This window comes from Alosa sapidissima, chromosome 8 (assembly GCF_018492685.1).
Source record: "Alosa sapidissima isolate fAloSap1 chromosome 8, fAloSap1.pri, whole genome shotgun sequence".
NCBI lineage: Eukaryota > Metazoa > Chordata > Actinopteri > Clupeiformes > Clupeidae > Alosa > Alosa sapidissima.
Genome location: NC_055964.1, coordinates 19,438,669 through 19,465,695, shown reverse-complemented (window position 1 = coordinate 19,465,695; position 27,027 = coordinate 19,438,669). Strand labels below are relative to the sequence as shown.

Genomic DNA, 27,027 nt, shown 5'->3' with positions numbered 1-27,027 from the left:
AATTTGTTGTAAGATGTGCATCACGTTGTGTAATTCATTTAGTGTGACGTTATTCATGAAGAACTACAGTGTTCCGTCCACAACATATTGTAACGTTAGGTTTGTGTGTTCGGTTTCGGTCGAAAGCCATGACGACAACGGAAGTAGCTAATTGTTGAAAATTCATTTGGATGTCATTTGAAGGCTTACTTGGGCAACGAAGATCAAGCCAAGCATCACACCAGTGATCGTTCTTCTCTAAAGCAAACAGACAAATACGTAGGACATCCTGCCCAAAATTTCCATACAGCGTCGCCGTCGCCCATCTTCACTCTGGGTCGTGTACTCAGTTACGCATCACTGCCTTTTGTCTGCCTAGACGCTCAGTAGACGCACGCTGGTCGAGCTAGTGAGGATAGGTGGAAGTCGTTGGAGCGATATCACTCTAAATCCAAAGAGTGATACATTATCGAATAAAGAGGATATAACGTCAGTCTTGGATTGGATTTGCGAGTTGAACAGTAACAATGTGTAACCCATGCTGTCTTAGTCAGGTGAGTAGATACCGTATTTTATAATCACGCTCTGTTAGATTAAACTTCCCGGTGACATACAAGGGAGTCGTTAGCATTCGGACTGAACGCGTCCAGTAGCTCCTGGGCTAGCATTTTTTTCATTGTTTGAATAAGAACTGATAAACTTTGCGTGGAAAGTCACGTTATGCTCAAATAAAAAGTTGTATTAGGGTAGTATTTGTCGTTCTAGGACGTCGGAAATATGTTACATGGCTAAGGAATTAATTCGATATTGTCGAGTTGGTTTGGGTTTAAAACATATTGAAACAAAGAAACAATACTCCTAAGCAACTCCAAACTCATGTGAAGTTGGTTAACACGTATACAGGCCACTCTCTATCAAATACTTGGCTAGCTCGCTTGCCGTCTCTTCTTTTAACAACTGACATTTTGGCGAGCTGGATGCGTAGTTGGCAATATGCAAGATGAGCAAGTGCCTGGCTGGGCTACTGTGTTCCTCGCTTGAAATTTCCTCGGGGTATTTACAAGGACCCCCATATGAGACCAACTAAATAATGGGGGGAAAGACCTGTCCGGACATTGTGTTTAGATTGGAGTTAATGGCCGTTTTGAGTCCGATTCAATATAGCCTAACCCTAGCTGGAATGTTTTTATAGCCTAAGTTACATTGTCTATTGTCAACATTATCCTGAACACAGGTGCTACTTTGTAGCCAATATCGTCCCTGAGCATGACTCACTAACATGGCAAATCATACATTGCACAGTCTATGTAGGACATTTGATTGAATAGGCTACATAGATTTTCTAGATGGTGGTATTCATAAAAATGCATCAAAGCTAAAGCCAGCACATTGTAAGAGTGGCTTAGATGCCTAGTTGTTTTTCTTTTCGGCTAATCTTAAATTATGAAGCAGCAGTCGCGTTTTCCCTTCAAGGAGGGTCTTTTGGTCAATATTGTCCTTGCTACAGTCTCCATATGCTAATTTCTGCCTGAAGTGGACCTCATTTACAGGCTGAGCTTTTATTATTGTACGTGGTCCGCGGGTGGTCTTTTCATTTCCTTGTAGAATCTGTGAGGCGGTTTGTTTGCATAAGATTAGTGCTGGGAAAAGGAGGGGGAAGATCCCAGCAGCCAAAAGGGATTCAGTGTCTGGATTTCTGTCTCATTAGTGTAGACCTGTCAGGAGTTAGTTGTTGGCAGACATCTTGGGGATACGGCATGTCTGACACACAAACTGCCATGGAGTTGCTGACATGGGGAATGTCTGACACAGGGATATCCCTACAGAACGCTTCCTCTTTGGGTCATTCAGAGTAGACAAAAGGCACTGACCAAAACAGCTTTTGGTTTCTGTGTGTTATTTTCTGTGATTTTTCTCAGGTTTACTAAGTTCCTTGCAAAGATGGTGATTCAGTTTTGTCATCTTTGCAATAAAATCCACACGAATATGTGTGCATGTGTCTGGGGTGCTGTCTATTGGATTGCAAAGCCTCACATGCGCTTGCATTATTAGTTGCCAAGGAGGTGGCTCCCAGCAAAGGCATGATGAAATGCCTTGAAATAGGCTACACTCTGAGGTCTTTTCTTTATGCTGCCTGCCCAAGTACACATTGTAATGTGGATGTTCCATGAAGGGGAGGGGAGGCAAGGCTTTGTGTCCTTGCTAGGCTATATATTCTCTGTGGACTGGAAAGATGGAAATATTTTCCCCAACAACTCCAATAACAGTTTTCCAGAGGAATAGCCTCATTTTCACAGCAGAGTTAAATTGAAAGGACAAAGAATCCTTATCACTTCAAAGTTTTGCAATGTGAGCAGTGGCTTCTCACCCGTAGACTTCGGGAGGTTTGGAGCTCTCTGTTCAACCTAAATCTGTGGCTTGTGTGGAGAAGGCTTTCTTGTTTAAGAGATTGGTTGAAGCTTGAGGTTACCAGTTTTTTTTTTTTTTCTTAAGTTAGCCTTCTGTTTTGCCTGTTTTTTTTCACACCTGCATAGTGATTATTCACACACCCTCTGAATAGTAAGTGTGAAACACATTTCATTCTTTGGCAGATATTCAACAGCTTACAGTCCTTGAATTTCTAGCGTATTCATGGTCTCTATTTACTCAAGACAAAAGGCAACTTCTGTGTATACTTGAAACAGTGAAGTAATACATTTTTGTCTCTCTCGTACTGTCACCCTGTTACCAGGGCAGTGGTACCACAAAGGACTCATTGATAAAACTGTATCTGTGGTGTTATTGTCAAGCCTGTTTTTTCCACTACTGCCCTTGATGTTGCAGATGCAGAAACAGTATTAGGCCAAATCATTGTTCACTTCCTCTGACTTTGTTACAAGAGCTGCTAAAAGTGGACCAAATGTTCCATTTTAATGTCCCGAAATGTGGAAAGATCGAAGCATTGCATTGAATGGAAGTGCATTGTTGACGGAACAGAGATACTTTATTAACATGCCTTTTACAACACAAGTGCTCAGTAAATAATCATTAAATACAATAAAAAAAATACAAATCCAGATTGTTCTTAATTGCTCCTCAAAATAAGGATACTCCAGCCATGTTTCTCACAAATCTGTAATAGCTTAGGCTAACACACTGACACAAATCCATGGACATTTTGCTGTGTTTTCTTGTTTGAGTTGTTGTGTTTCATGGATTTTCCAACTGACCTGGTGACTCATGCGTATGCCGCCAAATGCGCCGTGAGTCAGTTTGTTGTCAAGCACCACACACAGCAGCACTGACTAGCACAGCTAGTCTTGCAACCAACACTCAGCTATGCAGTCACACAGGTTTTCATTTGAAAGATGCGCCTTAAAGCTAGGACCTCGGCACAACAGATCCTGGTAGCAGGGATCAGTCAAGCAAGACGAGGAAGTCTCCATCAACAGTCTCTGTCGCTCCCACGGATGGGGTTACAGCGGCCAGGTCATTGTCTTGGAGTTGGAAGGCCTTTGTGTGTGAAGCAGCGAGGTCCTATCGCCTTTCACCCAAGGCCACAGCTAGCAGCTGGAGGACAAGAAAGGGAGGCACTGCACTCGAGTGGCCAAGAGTGCACCCCTATGTGTGGGGGAGCTTTCGGGCTAGTATCTCTTACGCAGCATGGGAGAGGTCAGTGTAGGGGGTTGGGATGTAGCCTGAAGGCCTTTCTTTAGGGCCTGTCCACACGGAGACGCTTTTTAGGTTAAACGCAGAGGTTTTGCTTCGTCTTGGCCGAGTGTCCAAACGAGTCCTGTAAACGCACTGCCCGAAACCGCACTTTTTTGAAACCTGGTCCCAGAGTGGAAAAATCTGAAACCGTAGCCCGTTTGAATTCGTTTAGACAGCGAAACCGCACATGCTGCTTGCATATCGATGATGTCATCGCCACACCTCAGCTGCCCTGGACTTGCACTTATAGTATTGCCTAACAATACTAGTTTTCATACATGACATTACCTACGATTACACTCCGTAAGATAAATATCACAACTGGTGCTGCACAGCGCCGATAGCTTATGACTTGGTGGACTGAACACTGTTTTTCCCGGTGTTTTTTTATGCATTCTAGCTACTGTCAGTGACGCGAGAGAACTTAAGTTATTAGGAAAGTGCGGTGTAAGTTTAGGCTACATTAATTTGTGCGTAGTGCCAGTGTCATTCATTTATATTACATGTCTTATAACATATATATACATGCATTCACAGTCGAGTGATATAAGCATACAAAGACGCTTAGAACTCACGTTAAGCCGATGGTAGCACACTGAATGCAAATGCGCAATTTGATGCAGGCAAAAGTATTGACTGTTACTAACGAAGGTTTTATAGCAGTATTATAAATGTGGCGACAGAATAGACTAGAACTTGGGTAAGCCTTGCGTTTAGTAGCCTAATTGCGGTGATAGCCAAAACTAATGTGAATCACGGACTATCCTACAACCAAAGAAAGTAAAGGTGATTAGTAGGCCGACCTGCGTTAGCCAAATAAAGGACGGGACTGCACCCTTCACAAACCGTAAAATAAAGTTTATTAGTTTTACAGTGGACTACAGTTGACAGTTCACCATCAGTCCCCACAAACAATTCTGGTTTCCTTGCACTAGCCATTTCGTCGTAGCCTATTCTGTCTGTTTGTAAAGTGCAAGTTTTGGTCAATTTCTGTAAAGAAACAGTGCCACCTATAGGCCTGGGGTATGAAGTAATGTGTTGAGTCGTGTTGAGATGGATCCGTTTGGACGCAAATATTCTTGATACGGTTCCAAGGAAGACAGAGGAAAAAAATATTGGTTTGGTACGTGTGGACTAGGCCTAGGCCTTAGACTCCGGCCGCGCTCCCTTCATGCCACACTGACCAACACAAAGGAGGGCCCTTTACTCAGGGTGGGTCGGTGGGTGATCAGTGGTCTGGACATGCTGACCACAGGGTGTCCCCTCCCCCTTCACCCACCCACATTGGTTCCAGCCACAGCTTGGGATGGGGCATTTGCTTAAGGTATCCCTCCCCTGCTGTCTTTTTTGGTTGTGTGTTTGAGTAAATCATTTGCACTTTATTCCATATGTAATGGTAAATAGTAGAAAAAACCTGAAAGGAGGCTTTAACACACAATTTGGGTAAAGCTTATTTTTCGTTTCACCCTCCTCTATCCCATGTAGACTTGATTTACACATTGTGTTTTTAGCTCATGCTAAAAAGGTTTCATATGAACAGTGTAGGCCTTACAGTTGTTAGCCTGGATCTCTGATCTATTCTCCATCCTGTAGACTTTGTCTGCAACAGAAAAGTTCCACTCAGCATTCAGCAGCAGATGAGCAGATAAAGACATTTCCAGGTGCACTCTCTCAAGCCCCCATCAGCTGCCTTGTAGACTTGATACAGCCGTAATGCCTGTAATCTCCCTGGATGCGCCTTCCCCACTGCTGCTTTACTGCTGCTGACAGGCGGCCATGGAAACAATCCTGCTCTTGCCGTTTCAGCAGCCAATAAGAATTGGTCTTTGGGATGGCTAGAGCAAGCACTTGACCAATGGGAGCAACGTGTGGTTTGTTTAAACATCTGCGGTTCTGAGCTCATGAGTTCTGTATTGAGTGTTGTGTTTTTGGCAAGTGGGCATAGAAATGTAATATCCACAACAAAACTGAGAAGGCCTATTTGTTCGACACAAGACTTTAATCTGTTCATAACAATTTATAGGCCAGGGGTCCCCAACCTTTTACTTACCATGGACCGGTTTGATTCCCATTTTATTTTTTTTCACGGACGGGGGGGGGGGATTGGGGGTTCGGGGGTTCCATGTTCCATATGTGTTGTGCATGCATTACTTGAAAAGAACTAGCTCCAGTTATGTATGAACAGTGAAGGTAACAGACTCTTAACAACGTGAAAAACGTGAACTTGAAGAAGTGAAAATTGAACAATATACACACCCTCAGTGTGTTTGAAATGTCCAGTCGATTGCGCAATTTGGTCTTAGTTGCAGTCATTGCAGAAAACCCGGCCTCGCATAGATACGTGGTGGGAAATGGTAGCAACGTTTTCAGCTATCTCGGGATATTCTGCTTTGGTTTTGATCCAAAACCCCGCCAGAGAGGTTTCCTCATACACACTCTTAAGACCACCGTCATTTGCAATTTCGATCAATTGCTCTTCCTCCTGCGCTGACATGTTAGGACTATTCGGGATATTGACAATGGGTTGCGGACCCACTCATTGGTTTGCCGTGGATCTTTGGAGGATGGGAAGTAGCCTAACGCTCAAACTCATTTGAAAGCGCAACAAGGTGATCGCGCACCAGCTGCGAGAGAAAGGGCCCTGCCTCAGTCTCTCCCAAAACCCCCACTATACTTTGGAACATATCAAATACACCCCGATCCACTCGTCGTCCCCACAAATCAAGGTTGGCTTTAAATGCAGCGACTTTATCTGCCAGTTTAAAGACAGTCGTCATTCTCCCCTGGAGTGACAGGTTGAGGTCATTAAACAACCCGAATATGCCACATAGGTAAGCGAGTTTTGACACCCAGTCCTCATCACTAAAATGTGCAGCTAACGGTGACTTTTTTTCCTGTAAGAAATCTCTGCAGCGGCTCTCGCAACTTAAACACCCTGGCCAGTGTCTGCTAAAGATGCTTGTTTTTTGTTGCTCATTCTAGCAGTTAAGCTAACTTTGTGTGACACTACCGTTCGCCAAGAACTGATCAAGTGAAGTGAGCTGACCTGAGGCTGCGCAGCGCTGAAGGCAATATGTAAAGTGTTGAAGGCGGGACAGACAGACGTAAGAAAATAGACCTTGCAAAATGCAAACATGCGTGCAATCAAACAACTGCATATAGGCCTATGCCATGTAAAAACGTGACATTATTGCGAATTAAATTGAGTTTAGTTTGCATGCATTTTTTTCATGTCGTAGGCTACGGCCCGCGGTTCGGCCCGGTGGTTGGGGACCGCTGTATAGGCTATTACTCTTTCACTGTCTCCAGTCTGACAGCAGTAGTCGTGTGAAAAGAGAGACTCAAATGTACCACCATGTTCAAAAACGACTATATAAAACCATTAGAGCATAAAATATGATGACACACTACGGGCCAATAGAGGATAGTTATTCACCCATAATGCACTGCACTGATGTGGTTTTATAGTACAGTATTGCAGTGTGTTCAAGGGTGCAGATGGGTGTGTAACAGTAAGAGAGAAACTTGTGTGTGTTTATTTCTGTTTCTTGTGCTGCTCTTTGTCCTCATGTTTTATTTACTCTCCTCCTCCCCTTTCAGCTGGCATGCTGTTGTGGCTCGGCGGCGTGCTCGCTGTGCTGCGGCTGCTGCCCCAAGATAAAGCAGTCCACCGGCACGCGCTTCATGTATGCGCTCTACTTCATGCTGGTCACGGTCATCTGCGTCGTCATGATGTCGCCCACCGTGGAGAAGGAGATGCAGAATGTAAGTCCCGCCAACGACGACTGGCCTCCACGTCTGCTTGTGTTTGCTCGGCCATGTTGCAACTTGCCCCTGCTCTGACGCACCCTCTTTACAAACACATGCCCTGGTCATAACAACTCAAAAGGGGAAAAAAGTATCCCAGGGGGGGAAAAGCAGGAGGGAGCTCTGTGTTGTTTTATATTTTGAGTAGTAAATGTTCTATTGGGAAAGAGTAAAACCGCAAGAGAAAGCCCCAACAAATGGCTTTTAAATCACCTCCTGCACTCTTTTGTAGTCTAAGAAATAGAGACTAGCCCACTAATCTCAGATGCCCTTGAAAATAAACTGAACTGTCCCTCTCTCTCTCTCCCCCTCTTTAACCATGTTATTTCCACACCTCAGCTCCAGCTATTGAGGTATACAACACCACAAAGGATGGCTTAATTTTGCTAAGGAAAGACTGTAAAATCTAGGGCCTTCAAATCGCAAAAAAAGATCTAATAGCATAGCAGCCTGAAATACAGCTCTAATTGAAGGAGGGAGAACTCGTAGAAGCTACGCCCCCCTGACCGTACGCTCCCCTAGCAGTAGTTCCGAGGCTGCAGTCCTTTTCCCTGGAAACTCTCCCAAAGAGAGTTTGCACAATGGAATGTTGCCCGGTGCTCTGGGAGAAGCATTGTGTGGCGTCGGCCTGTCATGTGTGCCCTGGTTTACAGGCCGGGTGTGCCTCCACTATTGTATTCGGGGGCAATGTTGACTCCCCTGCTGTTTAAAATTTCACATGGGAGACCAGTGAAGTGACAAAGAGCAACCCCCACCTTTTTTTTGTGAGGGGACCAAAGCCTGATACCAACAGCACATATGTGCTAAAAGCATCAGTTTAGTTAGCAATGTCTGTTTCAAGAGAGCGTGATATCAAGTGGGTCTTAGAGCTTGTGTTTTCTGTTTTGAAAAGAAACAGCCTTTGTGGTGGTCACTGGTAACAATAGATCACACTTTCACCTTGAAATAGCTCCTTCAAACGTGTGTCTTTATTTCTTTTCAAGTATTTCGGGATAGATGATTGCTGCTTCATGTCAAACATAATTTTCTTTACCAAAGGCTGCAATTACATGCACTAAATGTGACCTACAAGGCCAAGTATATACCATAGGGTTTTCCAAATGGATAATGCTACACAGCTGAAGCTAAGAGCTTTCTTAGCCAATCCTGTCTGCTCCTCACAAAAGAAGATATTAAATATTGGACTTGGGTTGACACTAACACCCATGCCGTAAATAAGAGTCAGGCATTGGCTGTCTTTGTCCAGCCAGCTTAACTTTTGGAAGATGAATTTACTTTATGTTTAATACACCCAGGAATAGCTTGGATGGCCTGCTGAGCCTGTGCTATGAGTCATTCAAGTTCACATGCTGTGTGTTTTTACACAGCCATCTTCTGTCTCTTTCTGAGTAAACAGTCTGACCAAGAGTAAAGATTTTTATTACCCGTTTATAATCCTGTTTATAGGACCTAATTTTGTGCTCCCTGTTTTTCTCAATTTAATGAATACATGAATGTTTTAATTTAGCCTTTGCTTTAAAGACAATAAATTCGACATAAGTTATTTTGACAGTGCACTGCATGAAATGGCAAGGCAGGCTACTTAGGCCTCACACATCATGTGTGGTAAATGTCTGATATGTCCTGCCCCCTCAGCTGCCATTGTACAAAGACATCTGTGACCAGCTGAGTGCCGGGGCCAACTGCAACGACCTGGTGGGCTACAGGGCGGTGTACAAGGTCTGCTTTGGCATGGCCTGCTTCTTTTTCCTCTTCTGTATCTTCACCATACGGGTCCAGTCCAGCACGGGGTGCCGGGCAGCCATTCACAATGGGTACGGCTCTCTCTAATACACAGGATACACACACACACTCCTTCCATTGTTATGGAAACCATTCCCTCTGTTTTTTTCTCACTCACTGACAGGCTCTCTTGCTCTCTCCCTCTCCCTTTCTCTGTGTATGTCCATCCAGAATGGGTAGATAATATATCTCTGCATTCTCTCTCCCCCCCACCAGCCCACACCAGCTTCCATAGTCCACACCAGCTTCCACTAGGGATGTAACGGTATGAAAATTTAACCTCACGATTATAGTGACCAAAATTATCACGGTTTTCGGTATTATCACGGTATTTCTAAAAGCGTGTTCAATATGTTCAGAAAGCACTGATAGTCCTACACAAGCTGAAATAGTTTCAATAAGTGTCCCGTTCACTTTTTTCTTCATGTTTAATTGGCTATGTGCTTATAGCTTAACACCCTACCATAACTTGGAGTTTGCTGTTTTTTTTCTTTCTGTTATTTGGATGCAATGAGTGAGACCAAAGTAAGCGTTCAAAATAAAACTTTAGACTACTGTATTCTCCTGATAACGTGAGTGGAATGGATTTAATGTGGACGTGAACATAAAAAGAAGCAGAGTGGCTACATGATACGGTACACATTTTGCGGTGAAAAAGTTCCGCCTTATAAAATCAGGTGTAGCTTAATCTGAAAACCATCAATTAGACAACAGAATCAGTTTTTTTTCTATTGTACCAGGCCCACTGTATGTCAAAAGCAGGCTCGGATGAAGCTGGGAAGGATTAAACACACGGTTTCCACACCGCGGTAATCAACAGTGATAATCATGATGTTTAAAATGAAAGCGGTAATTATTATCGTCAACATTTTTATCGCGGTTTACCATTATACCGGTAATCGTTACATCCCTAGCTTCCACCATGTGTCTCTCTAAAGATCTCTGTAGGCCACGTTATCACTATGGTATCACATGTATGCTTTGGCAGACAGCCTTCCTAACCGGCCTGCCCTCAAACAGCACTTAGCCAGAAATCCTTGATAACAAGCGCAAGCGGCTAATCCCTCTCCTCCCCCTCCTGCTGTCTCCCCCTGTTCCTCGCTAGCCTCCCACACCACCCGCCAATGAATAGATGTATTAATTCCGAGGATCTGGCCAGAGGAAGTTGCTGCGGAATGAGCCTTATTCTGCCCCTTACAAATCAAATGGCTTAGCCCCCCACAAAGAAACGCTTAAGATCATAATTGGATCCACCAATAATTGGATGTTTTGTGAGGTATGCAAATATTGCTAAGCAGAGAGTGTCTGTATGGGTGGGGTTTTTATTAGTGTGTGAGTAGAGCCCAGGGTGGGCACGTGGCAACACACAAAGATGCCCGTGCCCGCCACACTTCACAACAGGAAAGCCTACTACTGACGCTTTTGAACACTCTGGAAAAGCATCTGTGAAGTTTTCTCTCTAATGACTAATCCTCCGTATCAAACAAGACGGCTTGTTTTGCATTTGCAGGTTGACAGCAAGTAGCAGCGTCCAGATAATGTGTGGTGAGTCATAAGCACTATGAAAATAATCGGATGTGTTTTCCACCTTTTTGTTTCTCACGCATGCAGGTTCTGGTTCTTCAAGTTCCTGGCGCTGCTGGGCTGCTGTGCAGGAGGATTCTTCCTTCCAAATCAGGATACCTTTCTTGAAGGTACAGTATTTCTCGGTTCTGTTCTACTATTTTTCCTCTCTGTAACGTTCACGTTATCATAAGCTAAAGAATGAACCTCCTAAACGTCTATGTATTCCTGCCTCAAATGATAAACTACATTCACCATACATTCCAGAACACTCTTTCAACCTCCTTGCAGGCCTAACCACTCTCCCTTTGAAAATGCAAAGAAATAACACACTAGAACATTCCACAGCAAAGGTCTCTCCGACCTTGGAGTCACTGCTCTTGTTAAACAAATGAAAAAGTGTGCAGTGGTGGTATCGCAGCGGGCTCCAGAGAGACCCGGACTTCTTCAGTCGTCTTCTTCAAGGGCTCCAGAACTCTCCAGGGTCCATTTGGCCGGCACTGCTGGAGTGGCAGGCGATTTGGGCCTAGCCCAGTCCTCCTCGGCGGTTGGGCCCCGGGGGAAATTGAGGGTCGCTAGCCCGGTCTCTGTCCTCATGCTCTCCATCTGCTGTCCTAGTGGAATCTGAGGGTTTTTTCGTTTTAGCTCTTTTTAGCTGTTTTGGCGAACATTGTGAAACAGATTTATGGCCAACTTAATTGCAAACATTCTCAACATGATTCATTTCATTGTGTGGTTCACTCCTAAGGTTTACATTAGCAACTAGCCAAACAATAGGGAACACAGATCCTAAATGGATTAGCTGTATGTGACGTGGTTTAATATTCATCTCGGTAACACTTTATTTTACTGAACACATGTTAGCCATTAATACATAACTAATATGTGTTTTTATTAGTGCTTAATGGTCTATATTAATTGACGTCACACATTTATTAGGTCTTTATTCAACAATTTCTTGTTCTTACTCAGTAGATGAATTATTCTTGGTAAATCCTGAATAAGCAAATAGTTGGTCTTAATCTAAGGTTATAAAATTGCAGTATGGATCAAAATAGAGAATGTATAGCCTTCTAATACATTGTTTTAATATGTTATTATTCTGTCACTATCAGTCACATATTCAGACAGTGAATTAGGAGTTTGTAATCTCTCTATTTTGATCTATACTATATATCAAGTCAAGTCAAGTTTATTTATATATTTCATTATATAAATAAACACAGACACTCAAACTCATACACAGAGGTCGTTCAGTGTGCTTTACATAAACAAAACCAAACAATAATAACAAATAAAAGCATAGAAGGGCAATATAGTCAAAGAATAGTTAAAAGGTAAAGATCATAATAAAAAGAAAACACAAAACACAAGGTAGAATCATTTAAAAATAAAGAATAATTAATAAGCAAAAACAAAGGCAAAAGTAGTAAACAAGTAATAAAAGACAAGGTAGAATAATTATCAAGGCAGATTCAGAATTTGTAACTCGGCACAGTTAGCAGAAAGCATCTGAGAACAGTTTGGTCTTAAGTCTAGATTTAAAACTGGCTACAGTTGGGGCCTTTTTGATGTCACCCAAAAGTTGGTTCCAGAGCTGAGCCGCATAGCAGCTAAAAGCTGCTTCACCATGTTTAGTTCTAACAGTAGGTTTTACTAACAGGTTTTTCACCTGGGACCTGAGAAGACGAGAAGGTGTGTACTGCTGAAGCATGTCTGACAGGTAGTTAGGTCCTGCTACATTTACTGATTTATAAACAAGCAATAGTGCTTTAAAGTCAGTTCTGTGACTTACTGGACGCGAGTGCAAGGACTTAAGAATTGGAGTAATGTGGTCAGTTCTTTTAGTTTTTGTTAGAATCCTAGCTGCTGCATTTTGTATCACCTGAAGCTGTTTAATAGTCTTTTTAGGAAGCCCTGTGAACAGTCCATCTGTCCATCTAATCAACCCTGCTGGAGATAAATGCATGAATGAGTTTTTCTAAGTCATGTTTTGACATCAGCCCTCTGAGTTTGGCAATATTTTTGAGGTGGTAAAAAGCTGATTTAGTTATCGCTTTCATGTGGCTGTTGAAATTTAGATCACTGTCAATTAATACACCAAGATCTTTAACAGTATCCTTTGCCTTCAACCCTTTTGTGTCAAGGAGAGTGGCAACCCTAAGTCTTTCCTTCTTTTTAACAAATATAATTACTTCAGGTTTTTCTTTGTTCAGCTGAAGAAAATTTTGAGACATCCAGGTGTAACCTTAGATCAAGATTAACTGGTTGCTTATTAAGGATTACCAAGAATAACCAATCTATTGATTAAGAATAAGAAATTGTTTAATAAAGACCTAATAAATGTGCAGTTGTGCTTAATACAGACCCTGTTGAGCACTAATACACATGTTAACTATGTATTAATGGCTAAAATGTGTTCGCTAAAATAACATCTCAATAATACAATCTCCAAGCAGACTGTAGAGAGCTAAAGAGTCCAGTTCAGGCCACCCTACCAGTATGGAGGTACGTGTGAGTAGTAAGAGCCCATTCAGATTGCCGTTCCACTAATCCAGTTGGTCATAGAATGCTGTCATACATGGCCTCCTAACTCGATTAAGCATAGTCATCAGGGGCAGTTTGTTCCTGGAATCTTGCATTCACAGTGAGGCCACAGTATTTCTTTAAGCATGATGACAAAGTACAGCCTGGAAGATTGCAAATGGTGGACAATTAATGAGATTTAGTATGGTAAATGATGAAGGCCAGCTAATGAAGAGTTCTTCAGCAGGCCTGGATTATAATAGCCTGACGTTGTCATACTCAAATTCTAGTCAGAATATGAGTCTGACACTGCTCCATTGGGACGTAATTATGGGGCGTGTATCAACCGATACAGGGGTTGCACTCAATTGGATAGACCTAACCAATCAGAGCGAAATAGCTTACGAGATGTAAGAAGAAAACACAAACCATCCTTCTTCTCCACAAATGCCTTAACATTGTTTTCTGGTCTTTTGTAAAAGTTATTGTGCTGTTAATATCTCCTACAACACTCATTGGCGAAATTTAAGAGATACGTAGTAGGGTAGGCTATTAGGAAAAAACTGATAGCCTATATCCCCTCCGTTTTTAAAAATAATTCCGTTGAACACTGATATGCTACAAACATGTAATAAACAGCTGGGAAAGGCTGTCGCAAATCCTTCTAACAGGTGGTCAATCAGAGATTTCAACGAACAAGGGAACAACATGTCAATGCAACACACTGTTTTCCCTTGATGAACGTGAAACCATGAGTTTTCCCACATCTCAACTTGGCCAAAGTTTTCAGAAATAATCGTTTTTAGTGATACAACCTCATTGAAATAATATGCATTTTCCAAATGGGGTCTTAGAAGCCATCTGTCTCCTGCTAGCCACAGCGTTTTTGTTGCAAACATAATCAACCTAAGCGTGCTCAGATGATGTGATGGACGAGGCGCTGTTGCTCATCTGTTCATCATCGTAAAGCCCGATTTCATTGGTCCGCCCAGGTCTGGGGCGAGCATACAACGGAGCAATGCCAGACCGAACTTCCCGGCCTCAAATGTTGTGGGCGGGACTAAATTCGGCTGGCACCCAGGCTAGGATTATAATCCATTGTACTTTAAAATTGTACTCATCGAAATGATCCTCACATCCTCTGTCTGTCTATTCAGTGTGTCCTCTCAAAAATGTGCATTCCTGCACAGTCCTGTCTCTGTAGATGGAAAACAGACAGCCAAGCCACCCGCTATTCTAATGTGCTGCCAATCAACAACGTTGTTTTATGATCATGGAAGGGGAGGGTGTATTTGTTTGGCTGTTATAAGATTTTGCGTTTAGCTGAAGCATTAGTTAGTATCACCACCAGGCCTGTTCAGTGGACTTCCATTTTAGCAGCTATTAAACACTCTGCGTGTTGAATAGCAGTTTTTCATTCACCATTTTTCTACTAATAACTTTTAAATGCAGTTATTTAGCTGTGCTTGATAAAATCTCCTGGCACCACTGCTCTAGTAAACCAGATCTGCCCTGAATGAAATTGCAGCGATCTTACCACTAAATTCCATTCTGGAAATCTGGCAGCTGAACAGCCTGGCTGGGTTCTGTGAGTGTTCGAGATTAGACCTGTAAGTGCTCCTTCTGGAGACTGCCTCTCATATTTTTCTCTCTCCCTCTCCCCCTCTCTCTGTCTGCAGTGTGGCGCTACGTGGGGGCAGTCGGAGGCAGCATCTTCCTGTTCATCCAGCTGATGCTCCTGGTCGAGTTCGCCCATCGCTGGAACCAAAACTGGTAATGATCCACGCTTAGCATCAGCTTGATTAGACCCATCAGCACATCCAAAGCACGCAGAGGCCTTTCATCCAGACCAGATGTTCCATCTGCTGTCCCCATTCTGCGGAGCACAGATGAATGCAAAATCAGTCACGGTGCATATATCAAATGCAGGTAGACAGCAGAAATGCAGAGTGCAGCCATTTCCCTTCAGCCCTTTATTAGCGCGACTGTTGTGAAATGGCAAAGCAAAACAATCCGCGCGGCCTGCACACCTGAAATCCATTAAGCATGAGAGAGGGGAAGACGTACTGTAGTATTAGCGACTCATAATTTCCACTGTACGTTTGCCAGAGTGGTCCACACCATTAACACTAGAAGAACTCCTGCTGTGGAGGCTACTTTAGCACAGCCAGGGACCTAATGCTACAGATATGATGGAAATAAAATCTCAACCCATTACCTTCAAGGGATCATGTTGGTAAGGAGCAATTTAAACATCAAACAGGATGAAATCTAACAGGATGTTCGATGTTTGGGAAAGATAAACTTTAAACAGATTATGACTTCAGAGCTCTCACTGTCCTAAATTTAGACCCGTCCAAACGCTCCAGACACATTTTCTGGATCTTCAGTGGGTATAGTATGTCTGGCTGCGTTCAGTCTTTTCGCCCCTCTGTGACCCGTCTTATCCTCATGAATTACAGCCCAAATTCGTTTAACACTGATTTGGTGCCTCAGAGCTCCAGATGACGAATGACTGAGCGCTATGCTGCAGTGGGCCGGGTTTACCGGTCTCCTGTGGTCACGCGGGCCTGCTGCTTCGGTAGTGAGAGGGGAAATGTTTGGCTTCACTTCTCTATCTGTTTATGACCAGTTGTTGCAGTGTGTTCAGGGTCAACCTGTTGCTCTCAACAGCTTTCTCAAAAGCACAGCTTACCTTTACCATTCAGGAATAAAAGCTGTCCTATCAGGGCAAAAAAACTGAAAACCAAACATCCACCATGTTTCCATCCAAAGTTTGAATGCTTATATTTATTTGATTTATGCATTTTTTTACTGTCTGACTTCATTATGTATTTTTCACTGTAATAACAATACAAATATTTGACTTGCCATTGAGGAGTTGCAATGCAGTTAGTATTGTTGTGCTTTCAATGAGCTGGTGCTTTCAGTGAGCTGGTGTTATGTCTGCTCTGCATAGGGTGGTGTTGGTGCTTTCACTCCTTGTGCCTGAGGTGATTCACAGCTCCTGGAAGAAGTTAAAGAGTGCAGGCGAGGATTCGCTAGGGGCAGGGAGAGTTGAGCAGTGGGTGGGGTGGAGATTGGAGTGTAGCAGACAGGATGCACATGCTAGGGCTAAATGTGTCCGCAGAGCCATCCCCACCCCCCCCAACACATACACACACACACACACACATACCAGCACGGCTACCCCCAGGCTCTGAGGGAAGCAAGTAGAACAAAACAGCAAAACAGTGGGGTAGGAACTGAAAGAAGAGCAAATAAAAAAAAAAGTCCCAGGATGAAAGGAAGTACATTTGTGAAGCTTTCCTGTAGTACTGTATGCTTGTGTTCAGCAGGGAGCCTGTGTGTGTTTGTGTCAGGGCTAGGTCAGCCAAGCTGCAGATGTAGTTTGTTTGTGTGTGTGTGTGTGTGTGTGTGTGTGTGTGTGTGTGTTGTACAGGATCAATTCCTGCCTGTTTTATGTGTCTTTGTGCATCTCTGGGCCAACAACTGTGTATGCCATTGTGAGTGTGTGTAAGTGCTTTTGAAAGAGTGTGTATGTGAAAGAGAGAGAGAGAGAGAAAGGGGTAGGGAGAGAGCACATGCGCATAAACACGTCCAGAGTGACCAGATGGCCCAGTTGAGGTGACACAGGCGTTGGCGAGCAGCCAAGTGGAGGCAGTGGATAGTCAGACTTGGTTTAATGCTGTAGAGTGAGTGAGCACACAGTTACATACACATGCGCGCACAGTCGCACACAAACACACACACACATTTCCCAGAAGAATGCCTTAACTCACCACATGCTGCTGCCTTATTAAAGCATGTCCAAACATCCGCCTAATTGGCGACTGACCCCTCTTGATTAAACCATGGGCCAGTCAACTAACTAATTCAAAAGTGCTGATTCAATTATTTTTTTCCCAGGCCAGGTCTGTAAGTGTTTCTGTGTGTTTGCATGCCAGCTTTTGTTTTGAAGGATGTTTGGAGCTTGGTGCTCAACTCCCCCTTTGGACAGTTTTGATAAACTCTTGTACGTGTTTGTTTTAGAGTTGTATTGACTTACCCTCTTTCTAGGTCAATAAACTACTTTACACTGTGGCACAGTATCCTCATAGAGTCGAGAACAGCATTGGTTTTGTGATTGTCATTGCTTATGCGGTTTCAGCCAGACAACGCAACAGATAGTCCAGCACAATAGTAGGACTTCCTCTCTCTCTGTTTGTTCCAGTAATCCACTCATTTGCTGAACTACTCCCATATACTCCCACAGTAGTTGCACAATGGATTAGTTAATCATGCAGGCCTGTATTGCTTTTCCTGGCAGTGTTAAAAATATAAACTGGAGTTTAACATGGTCCTTATAATAATAATAATAATAATAATAATAATAATAATAATAATAATAATAATAATAATAAGCTGTTTCTTTTTCAGCTTTTCTTTTTTGCGCTCCCTCAGTGACAGTGATCATATGTATCATATAAATGCACTCAAACATAATGTTGTCTTTACGAATGGCCTACTGAGATTTATTGGGTGAAAAACTTCTTCAGTCTAAGAAAAGACCTTCTATTCTGATTGTGGTTAATAGTTAATAGTGGTTAATAGTTTCTCATATCCCCCCCCCCCCCATCTCCTGCGCAGGACGTCAGGGGTGAAGTACAACAAGCTGTGGTACGCGGCGCTGGCCCTGGTGACCCTGGTGCTCTTCACGGTGGCGGTGGGTGCACTGGTCTTCATGGCCTACTTCTACACGCACCCGCAGGTCTGCTTCCTTAACAAGATCTTCCTGGGCGTCAACGCATCCCTCTGCGTCATCGTCTCCCTGCTGGCCATCTCGCCCTGCATCCAGACCTGTGAGTCTGACTCGGCTTTCTGTGTGTGTGTGTGTGTGTGTGTGTGTGTGTGTGTGTTTTCGCACACGTGACAGATGGGCTGGGGAATATGCACATGTCAACAGCAGCAGTCACACATTTCTGTGTGTGTGTGTGTGTGTGTGTGTTTTCGCACACGTGACAGATGGGCTGGGGAATATGCACATGTCAACAGCAGCAGTCACACAACTGCAAAGTGTGCCGGGTGAAACAGGCTTCAGGCACATGCGTGTGCTCTGTTCTCTCCACTGAGCACGGCAGCAGAGGCTCTAAACAGGAGAATCCTGAGGCCACAGCACAATGGATAGAGAGAGTGGGATGAGCTACATGGATTAAAACATCACTATGCAACAATGTGGCCACATTTTGTGAACAAGTTTGTACTACTGTTTGTGTCATCCTCAAGTTCATTTAGTAGGTTATTTAGTAGGTTTATGGTCTGTGTCTGTCTGTCTTTGTGTCTGTTTTATTTAAATCACTGTACTGTAAATGAGGTCATTGGCAGCCCGCAAACTACATAACTTGTAATGAAACGCCCTTCCCCCTCTCTCTCTCTCTCTCACACTCTCTCTCTCACACTTTCTCTCTCTCCAGACCAGCCTATGTCTGGCCTGCTGCAGCCTGGAGTGATCAGTGTGTATGTCATGTACCTGACCTTCTCAGCCCTCTCCAGCAAACCCAAAGAAAGTGAGTGACATCTGTGTGAGTGTCTGCATGTGTCTATTTGTGTGTGTGTGTAGGAGACTGTAAGTGTGTGTGAATGTTTGTGTGAAATGCTTGCTCTCGCATTTAACAGAGCCAAGCCCTAAGTCAAGCTCTTATTAACAGAGCCCAGCAGTGGCACCCAGAGCTAGATTTAATTGCTCCTACATTCGGGCAAACCTCTTCCCTCTCATTAAACCTGTGTGTGTGTGTGTGTGTGTGTGTGTGTGTGTGTGTGTGTGTGTGTGTGTGTGTGTGTGTGTGTGTGTGTGTGTGTGTGTGTGTGTGTGTGTGTGTGTGTGTGTGTGTGTGTTGCAGGGGTGGAGGAGAACGGAGTCAACGTCACTGTGTGCGTGTTCCCCTTCAGCTCGGGCGATGAGAGCGGTAAGAGGATAGCCACAGGAGTGGGCACGGCCATCCTCTTCTGCTGCATCCTTTACTCATGGTACGTCAGGGGAGGGGGGGCAGTTGGGTCAGAGTTGTACACCTCTCCTCCAGTCTTGTCTCAACTCCTGAACTCTCTCCTCTCCTTTACTGTCAGTCATTCGTTCACTCACTCACAAACCCTCGCATAGACAGAGAGAGAGAGAGAGAGATCTTTAACATTATTACTGCTGTTTATTTTACTGTTCTTAATGCTTTGCCAATATTGTACAATGCACAGTCATGCCAGTAAAGCTGAGAGAGAGAGAGAGAGAGAGAGAGAGAGAGAGTGTGTACTCTCTCCATCTTCTAGGAGTCCTTGGTCTATTTCAAAACACTAAACTGATTTTCAATTTTCCGTTTCTCCTGCTGCCTGGTCACGTTTTTCACGTCGCAACATAAACATGCAATTTAGCCTGTGGGACTGTGCGGGCTGTTATTGTCAACATAAAAGCAGGTAGTGTTGCCATGGTTGAGCAAAGTAGAAAGAGGAGGAGGAGGAGGAGGCGAGGAAGATTAAAGCCTCCTCCGCTTGGCTCCCACAGTGTGGAAGGGTGTACTCACATGTGTTTCACATTAGGATCCGACATGTCATCCGAGGCTCTCCCCTCGCTCGCTTGCTCGCTCGCTGGCGGTTTATTTCGGTAACTTTGCTCCATATTTACCCAGATCTGTTGTAAGTGTGGAAATGGAGCATCGCGAAGCCACCATTTTGAACTGCCGTGTGGTGGTCAAGGCACTTGGTGGGCAGTCCCACTCCCCTCGCATGAGAAGGGGCAAGCCGATGAAATTAAAAGCTGAATGGGCTGAGGCTTTCTCAGGGAAGCTTTCCCAGACAACGGTTTATTAAAAAAAAACACAGGAGAATGTTGGCCATTTTGTTTGGCTTTGACATTGTACCACTTCCAGTAATTAGTGTGTATGTGTGTGAGTGTGTGTGTGTGTGTGTGTGTGTGTGTGTGTGTGTGTGTGTGGGAGATTGAAAGCACTTTAATGATAACCACAGTGGGGTGTGCCAGTTTCCTCCTCCTGCTATTTCGCCCTGTGAAACACAGCATTAGGGATGGTAATTATTGACTTCATGTTACTACCGTCTCATGGACGCGGTAGCAGAAAATGTGTGTAGTGTCACCCAAGATTCTAAAGCATTTAAGCAACCAGATAAAAAGTCTAGGGCGTCAGTGGTAGAAAGGAAGGAAGAAGATAAAGCTACAAAGTATACTATGTCGACCAGACTGAAACAGACCTGCCTTACAATCTTTTATATATGTACAGTATTAAAGCAACACCAAAGAACTTTCCCTCTGTCACACGCACGCTATTTGTTTATCCAGCACAGGCTTTTCAAATAACGATGTCCACAGGAAAGGTGTCTCATTCCATCGAACTACAGATCTGTTACCCAATCTGGCAAACTTACATAGTGCGGTTATAGCCGATAGAGGGCCGCGAAGCGAATGCAGAATTGCCGTTCACCCTGTTACGAGTTGATGAACCACTGAAACGATTTTGGAAACATTATTTTAAGCTATAGAAAACTCTTTGGTGTTGCTTTAAGGCTTAAGTAAGTATCAATGGGAATTTTAGTCCAATGTTGTTTATCGCCCTCATGTCACAGACCACCAAACCACAGTAACTTCTCCCCAAAGGAGGACCCATGGAGTCAGCATTTAGGGAATGATGGGAATAAATCATTATTTGGAATGGATTTGGGTGCTAATGAACACCACATGTGTTGTTTTTGAATCCTTTGTTTTCTGATAAAAGGCAAATCGTTGTTAGCTTTTCTTCACACCCAGTGGTGTCTGTTTTCTTATTTATCTCTTCTCTCTCTCTCTCTCTCTCTCTCTCTCTCTCTCTCTCTCTCTCTCTCTCTCTCTTCGCTCAGCCTCTTTTCAGTTTTGGGGCCAATTTTCCAATTAGCAGCAGGGAGTTTGGTTGATGTGTGTACTGAAATATGTCCAATGCATTTGGCTTGAAGGGTGCTCCTTTTGGCTATTTTTTAACCTCTTTCTCTCTCTCTCTCTCTCTCTCTCTCTCTCTCTCTCTCTCTCTCTCTCTGAGCAGCTTGACTTCCACCACCAGAAGGAGCTCAACCGCTCTGCGGGTGTACAGGAACTCTGTTCAAGAGAGTGAGGTAATTGAACACCTCTGCAGACTGCAGTCACCCACAGGGCTTGACCCTCCAGCGCTCCTTATTACGACCCAATAACAACATGGTCGTTAATTATGTTTTTGCAAACATTATTGGGTAACATATGGTGTAGTGTTTACACAATGACAGTGATGTTGGACCGGATATGTTACACTTTTTTGCTTTCTACTTTCCCTGACAGAGAGCTCGCTGTTGTTTCTGCTGGGGAGATGACACCGGTAAGTGGATTTATGTCAACAATGAACTGACCCATACCGATAGCTCTGTTCTAATACAGTTAGGCCCACTATAACTGATTATGTGATCATTTTGATTGACTTCTACTGAGTAGAATTGATTAGATCAAGTGATTTATCCACATCATGCAATTACTGCTCTTTTTACATTGCATTACATTTACAAGTAGGTGAATGAATCACAGTTTGCACTGAACCTCATGTGCACTCCTCTTCCACTCCAGTGACACCTGGTGGCTGTAGGCCTCTATAACAAGTGTTTTTCTTTACACTCCTCCATGCGCGCTTGTTGACTTGACTGAGCTGATGCTGTGTTTCTCAGATGACTTTGATGAGGAGGAGAAGAAAACGGGCGGCGGCGGTCAGGATGTCAATTACGACGAGCAGGACGGCACTATCTACAGTTACGCCTACTTCCACTTTGTCTTCTTCCTCGGCTCCCTCTACGTCATGATGACCGTCACAAACTGGTTCCAGTGAGTACCGTATAATGCACTATATCCCATGAGGCCGGCTCATACCAAGGACACTGCCATTATGCACTGTTCCTTATAGCAGTGATTCTTAAACTAGGGGTCGCGACCCCAAATGGGGTCGCCAAAAACTTTACTTCTTTGTCATCTGGTTTCAAACTACTCATTTCAGCTCATTGTTTATTATTCTTGTTTGCATCTGTGAGACTCAGTTGAACACCAGGAAAATACGTTTTTGTAATTTGTAAGTTTCCGTGGGGTCGCCAATTATTTTCTGTATTCAGTCTGAAATTATTATTAGGTGAAACAAAGGAAAATAATATTGGCCTTTTCTGCCTTTTTCTTATTTACACGCAGTTAAGAGAAGAGAGAGAAATGTTTTCGTCTTTCAACGAGATCTGGTTCAGTCTATGGGCTACTGGTCCGCTGAGAAACAATGTAACTATCTGCTCCCACTATGCAAACTCAACTGGTTCACGCCATTTTAAGTAAAACAAAACAAAAGACATAGGTAACCTACTAGCCAAAATGGACAGGTGGCTGCTTAAAAAATTGAACAAAAGCTCAGAAGTGCCATCTACCAGTGCGTCTACTCCTCCGTGATCCTCAGATGGGACAAGTCTAACAGCCGGTGAGAATAAAAAAGAACAAACGGCGCGTCGGCTTTATCAGAAAGAATTTCTGAAATATGCATTCACTTGCCAAGTTAAAGATAACCTCGACCACCCACAATGTGTGATTTGCGGCGATGTTCTGGCGAATGAGGGCTTAAAACCTGTCAAAATGAAACGACATCTCAAAATACAGATGTCGGCTCAGCATCGTGGAGGAAAATCTCTGTGTCACCGTGCAGCATTCCTCCTAGAATTAACTTGCTACAGTATGTTCACGGAAGCATGCCCACCCTTCCCATTGAAATTGTTAAAGATAGTAAACCAGAAAAGGGAAATAAAAAAATACTGTTATTGTTATCGCCATAAATATAATTAATGTAACGTTGTAGGCCTAATGCTGCATGTGTATGTGTGTGTGCGTGCTTGTGTGTGCGCGCACACTATACGCACATAGCGCTCTGATCTGATATGGCGGCAGCCTACACTTGTTTAATCGTGATTGTTTGGTTTTCTCGGTTCTTGTTCATATGGAGTAAATAAAACAAATGACTTTGCTTCCTAGTTTTTGCTTGATTTAGTTGTTAACGTTTGAGGGGGGTATTTGAGTAAGGACAGAATGGGTTTGGGGAAAGTGGGGTCGCCAGACCTCCCCATACTTTTTTGTGGGGTCGCCAGACAAAAAGTTTAAGAACCACTGCCTTATAGAGCATATAGCACTAACCAATACAGGCCAATACACACTGGGTTGAGTTGTTTGTTTCAGAGGTAGGTAATCCCACTAGAAAGTCTTACTCACTATATATTGGTTTTGCCTGTGTACTAAACACAACTGTTTTCACTAGCTGATCTACCTGGCTGAAGAGTAATTGGAATTGTATTGTTTAGTGAACAAGTATGTAGACTTCTAGTGTCTGAATCCAGGTTACCCACCTCTCTGTTTTTTTTATTGTTTGTTTGTTGAATTCTTGTATTGTGTTTGTTGAATTGTTGTCTTGAGATTTTGCTTCTGTGCCCACAGTTACAAAGATGCCAGTATCGAGGAGCTGCTGGACGGCAGCTGGTCAGTGTTCTGGATCAAGATGGCCTCCTGCTGGGTCTGCCTCGTGCTCTACTTGGGGACCCTGGTGGCCCCCATGTTCTGTCCAAGGAGGTTTGAGGCCTAGAACCAGCGAGACCCCACTCCCAACCCTGCTGCCCATCCTGTTGTCTCCTACAAAAGGTGGCAACACCCACCCAGGCACACACACACACACAGACACTCATACACACCCTCTCTCTCTCTCTCTCGCTCTCTCTCTCTCTCTCTCTCTCTCTCTCTCTCTCTCTCTCTCACACACACACACACCACCTCAGTAGTTTGGGTTTTGTTATTGCTGTTAGGTTTATCTTTTTTCTACATTTTTCTACATTATGTTTCATCATAGGTTTTTTAGTGTGTATGTGTGTCAAGAGAAGGTTATCAATGCCTTAAAGTTCCTATGACCTGTTTTTTTGTTTGTTTACTTTGTTTGTTTGATTGTTTGTTTGTTTTCTATTTCATTATGAAGCATGGAGTTCTGTTACTGTTGCATTCATTGTGGATACAGTGACCACCTTTACCAGTTGTTGGTCGTAAATGTATATAAACATCTTTTTAATATATGAGGAACCAATCCCCAGATTCAAACCCAAGAAACATTTTGCTCAGGCCCATAAAGCACCTGTAAGTGTCTTGCTTGTTACATTGGTAGATAATATATTCTATGCAATTCAACGGGCTTTTGTTAATTTTTTACTTCTTTATCATCTGGTTTCAAACTACTCATTTCAGCTCATTGTTTATTATTCTTGTTTGCATCTGTGAGACTCAGTTGAACACCAGGAAAATACGTTTTTGTAATTGCACAGACTTTTTTCCCAAATATGTCACATATTGACCTAAGATTTGTGTAAATATAAATGGAAATCATGGGGCCAATTTGTCCTTTTGTTTTCTTTTGTTGTAGCTTTTTATGATCAGGACAGAAGATATTCATCTTTGTCGGTAGTTGTTGTTGGGTCAGGAAAGAGGCATAAGTCGTGCGAGAGCTTAATCTCAGGATATGAGGTTTTGGAAACTGAATCTGGAGAGGATTAAGGTTTGAAGGGCACAGAGTGAAGTTCGGGAGGTGTGTTACAATACAGCTGTTAGTCTATAGTCCAAATATGACGTTTTTGTCATGGGTGAAGATATACCATCAACTAGACACGCAGTGACTTCTCAGCATTAAGGCCAAATACTGAATGCAGCCCTCCATATGCACTCAAGATGTCACTAAGTAGGATCGGAGGAGGCCAAAGCTAGAACCTAAGGGATTCAATGGTGTCATGTCCAGGCAAATGCAGAGCATTGCTAACTCACACAACTACTTAAGTAACCAAGAAGCAGCATTTCTCTCAAACTGGGTTTGAGCAGATACAGGTATTGTACAGCTATTACAAACTATTATTTAACAATCAGTTTTAATGCAATCAGAAGTGCTTTTTACCAGCTCATGTTTGGTAAGGTTGTCTTTGTGCTTTCCTTTTAATTACCATTCAAAGTGGTAAAAAATAAGTTTTTGAGGAAACGTTGCTCCATACTAGAGATGCTTTTTAACATAAACTTTTGTTTTGTGTTGTTTTGTAATTTAGTGTTTTGATGATCACATCAGAGAATAGACAGTGAACTATTGTTACATTTTCATACTAATAAATACTAATAATAAATATTTGTAGAGTCAGTTTCCCAGATCCAAATCCACCAGTATTTAGTATTTTTCCATCTTAGTTGTTAATATGTACATAATAATAATGCACTTTTTCTATCTTTCATACTGGCATTTTACAGTTAGAACTAGTATGTATTCCTGATGCTTAGTGTGCAGCTGTAGTACAACAGATGTAGCATGAGCTCACATCAGTGATCAGTATGCTTACAGTGTGCATCACCTGTCTCAGCCCACAACACATAACAGAAACTGGAAACTTTTTATATGAATGGTTTTATCCTGTAGTTTTATGTCTTCATTTTCTCTTAACAAACTAATTAGCCATATAGGAAGGGGTGAGATTTGTGATATAGACTAATTGATTTGCATTTTAATTTTAATTGATTTGAATTGCCATCTTGCAATGTCGTGCAATTCTTTACTCAGACGTTTTGTGGGTCACTTTTCAGAAGCTAACAAAAGTGTGTAAAGGTCAGTCCCTTTAAATAGTCACTGTGGGTATGTTTCACTCATTATGAACTAATTACTTGCTCGTTTGTCACCTTTGAATGCAATTCTTAAACTTAAAAAACCTATGAAAAATAGTAATTAACAGTAAAGGGGTCTTCAAGGTAGCACATTTCATTTTTAATACCGTATATTTATTTCTCTTATCTCAGCAGTCAAAGTAATTGTTGTAATTTCAGTCTTATGATTAATAATTAGAAATAAATTATCTTTTTATGATCTAATTCTGACATTTAAAACCACTTACAATTAATTGTTGGTGTGAGAGTTGTGTGTTGGTGTGAGAGTTGTGTACTGATATGATGCTTGCCATTATTTTTGTAATGCTCATAGTTATTTGTTTAGTACTTTCAAAATGCTTCTAGGTCAAATTCTTCAGTTGCCAACCTCGTCAGGGTTGTGTTATAAAAATGACCACTAGGAGTGCTAATACTGCACTTTCAATTCGGTGTGTTTACATCTGTTACATATTTGGTAGGTGCATCTGAATGAAACATAGCTGTTTTGTTTTTTAAGGGGCAATACATAGGTTGAGTCAAAGGCATAATTGTTGTTGTCCAATTGTGAAAAAACAACAAAAAACCTAACAGACAAATTATAAATGAGACTTTTAAAAAGCTATTTGTGTTCATATGTTGTTGTTATTTTTGTTGTTTTTATTGTTGTTTTTAATTCATTTTCTTGTATACATAAATTAGTATTGGTAGTGAAGTACCAGTGTGTGGGTGAAGATTGAGGTGCTGAGCAGTGTGCTAGAGACCATCTGTACTGCCATGAACGAGCCTTACATCATGAAGTACAAACTCTATTCTGTCCTGTACTGAATTCTCAGTTTTTCAGTGGTCTTTTTAATGATTAAATTTAAAATCTAAATGTAACTCTGACGTGTCCTTTTGAGTTTTTTTTGTCTTTGTTATGGACCTTTTAAATGTATTTTTTTATGTAGTCTCTGTAATGTCTGTAAGGATTCCTATTACTTTTA

At 42.6% G+C, this 27,027-nt stretch overlaps 1 protein-coding gene across 1 annotated transcript; it reads left to right on the top strand.

The window, feature by feature from the left end:
- Positions 1–159: 159 nt before the first annotated feature.
- serinc5 (serine incorporator 5) lies at positions 160–26,923 on the top strand. The gene is made up of 12 exons (XM_042100383.1): positions 160–533; positions 7,270–7,434; positions 9,112–9,290; positions 10,870–10,952; positions 15,027–15,120; positions 17,977–18,188; positions 18,801–18,893; positions 19,227–19,353; positions 21,399–21,468; positions 21,668–21,704; positions 22,045–22,198; positions 23,828–26,923. Exons 1-12 carry the CDS (start codon positions 507–509, stop codon positions 23,970–23,972), a joined length of 1,386 nt encoding a protein of 461 aa, XP_041956317.1. The 5' UTR covers positions 160–506; the 3' UTR covers positions 23,973–26,923.
- The last annotated feature ends 104 nt before the right edge of the window (positions 26,924–27,027 follow it).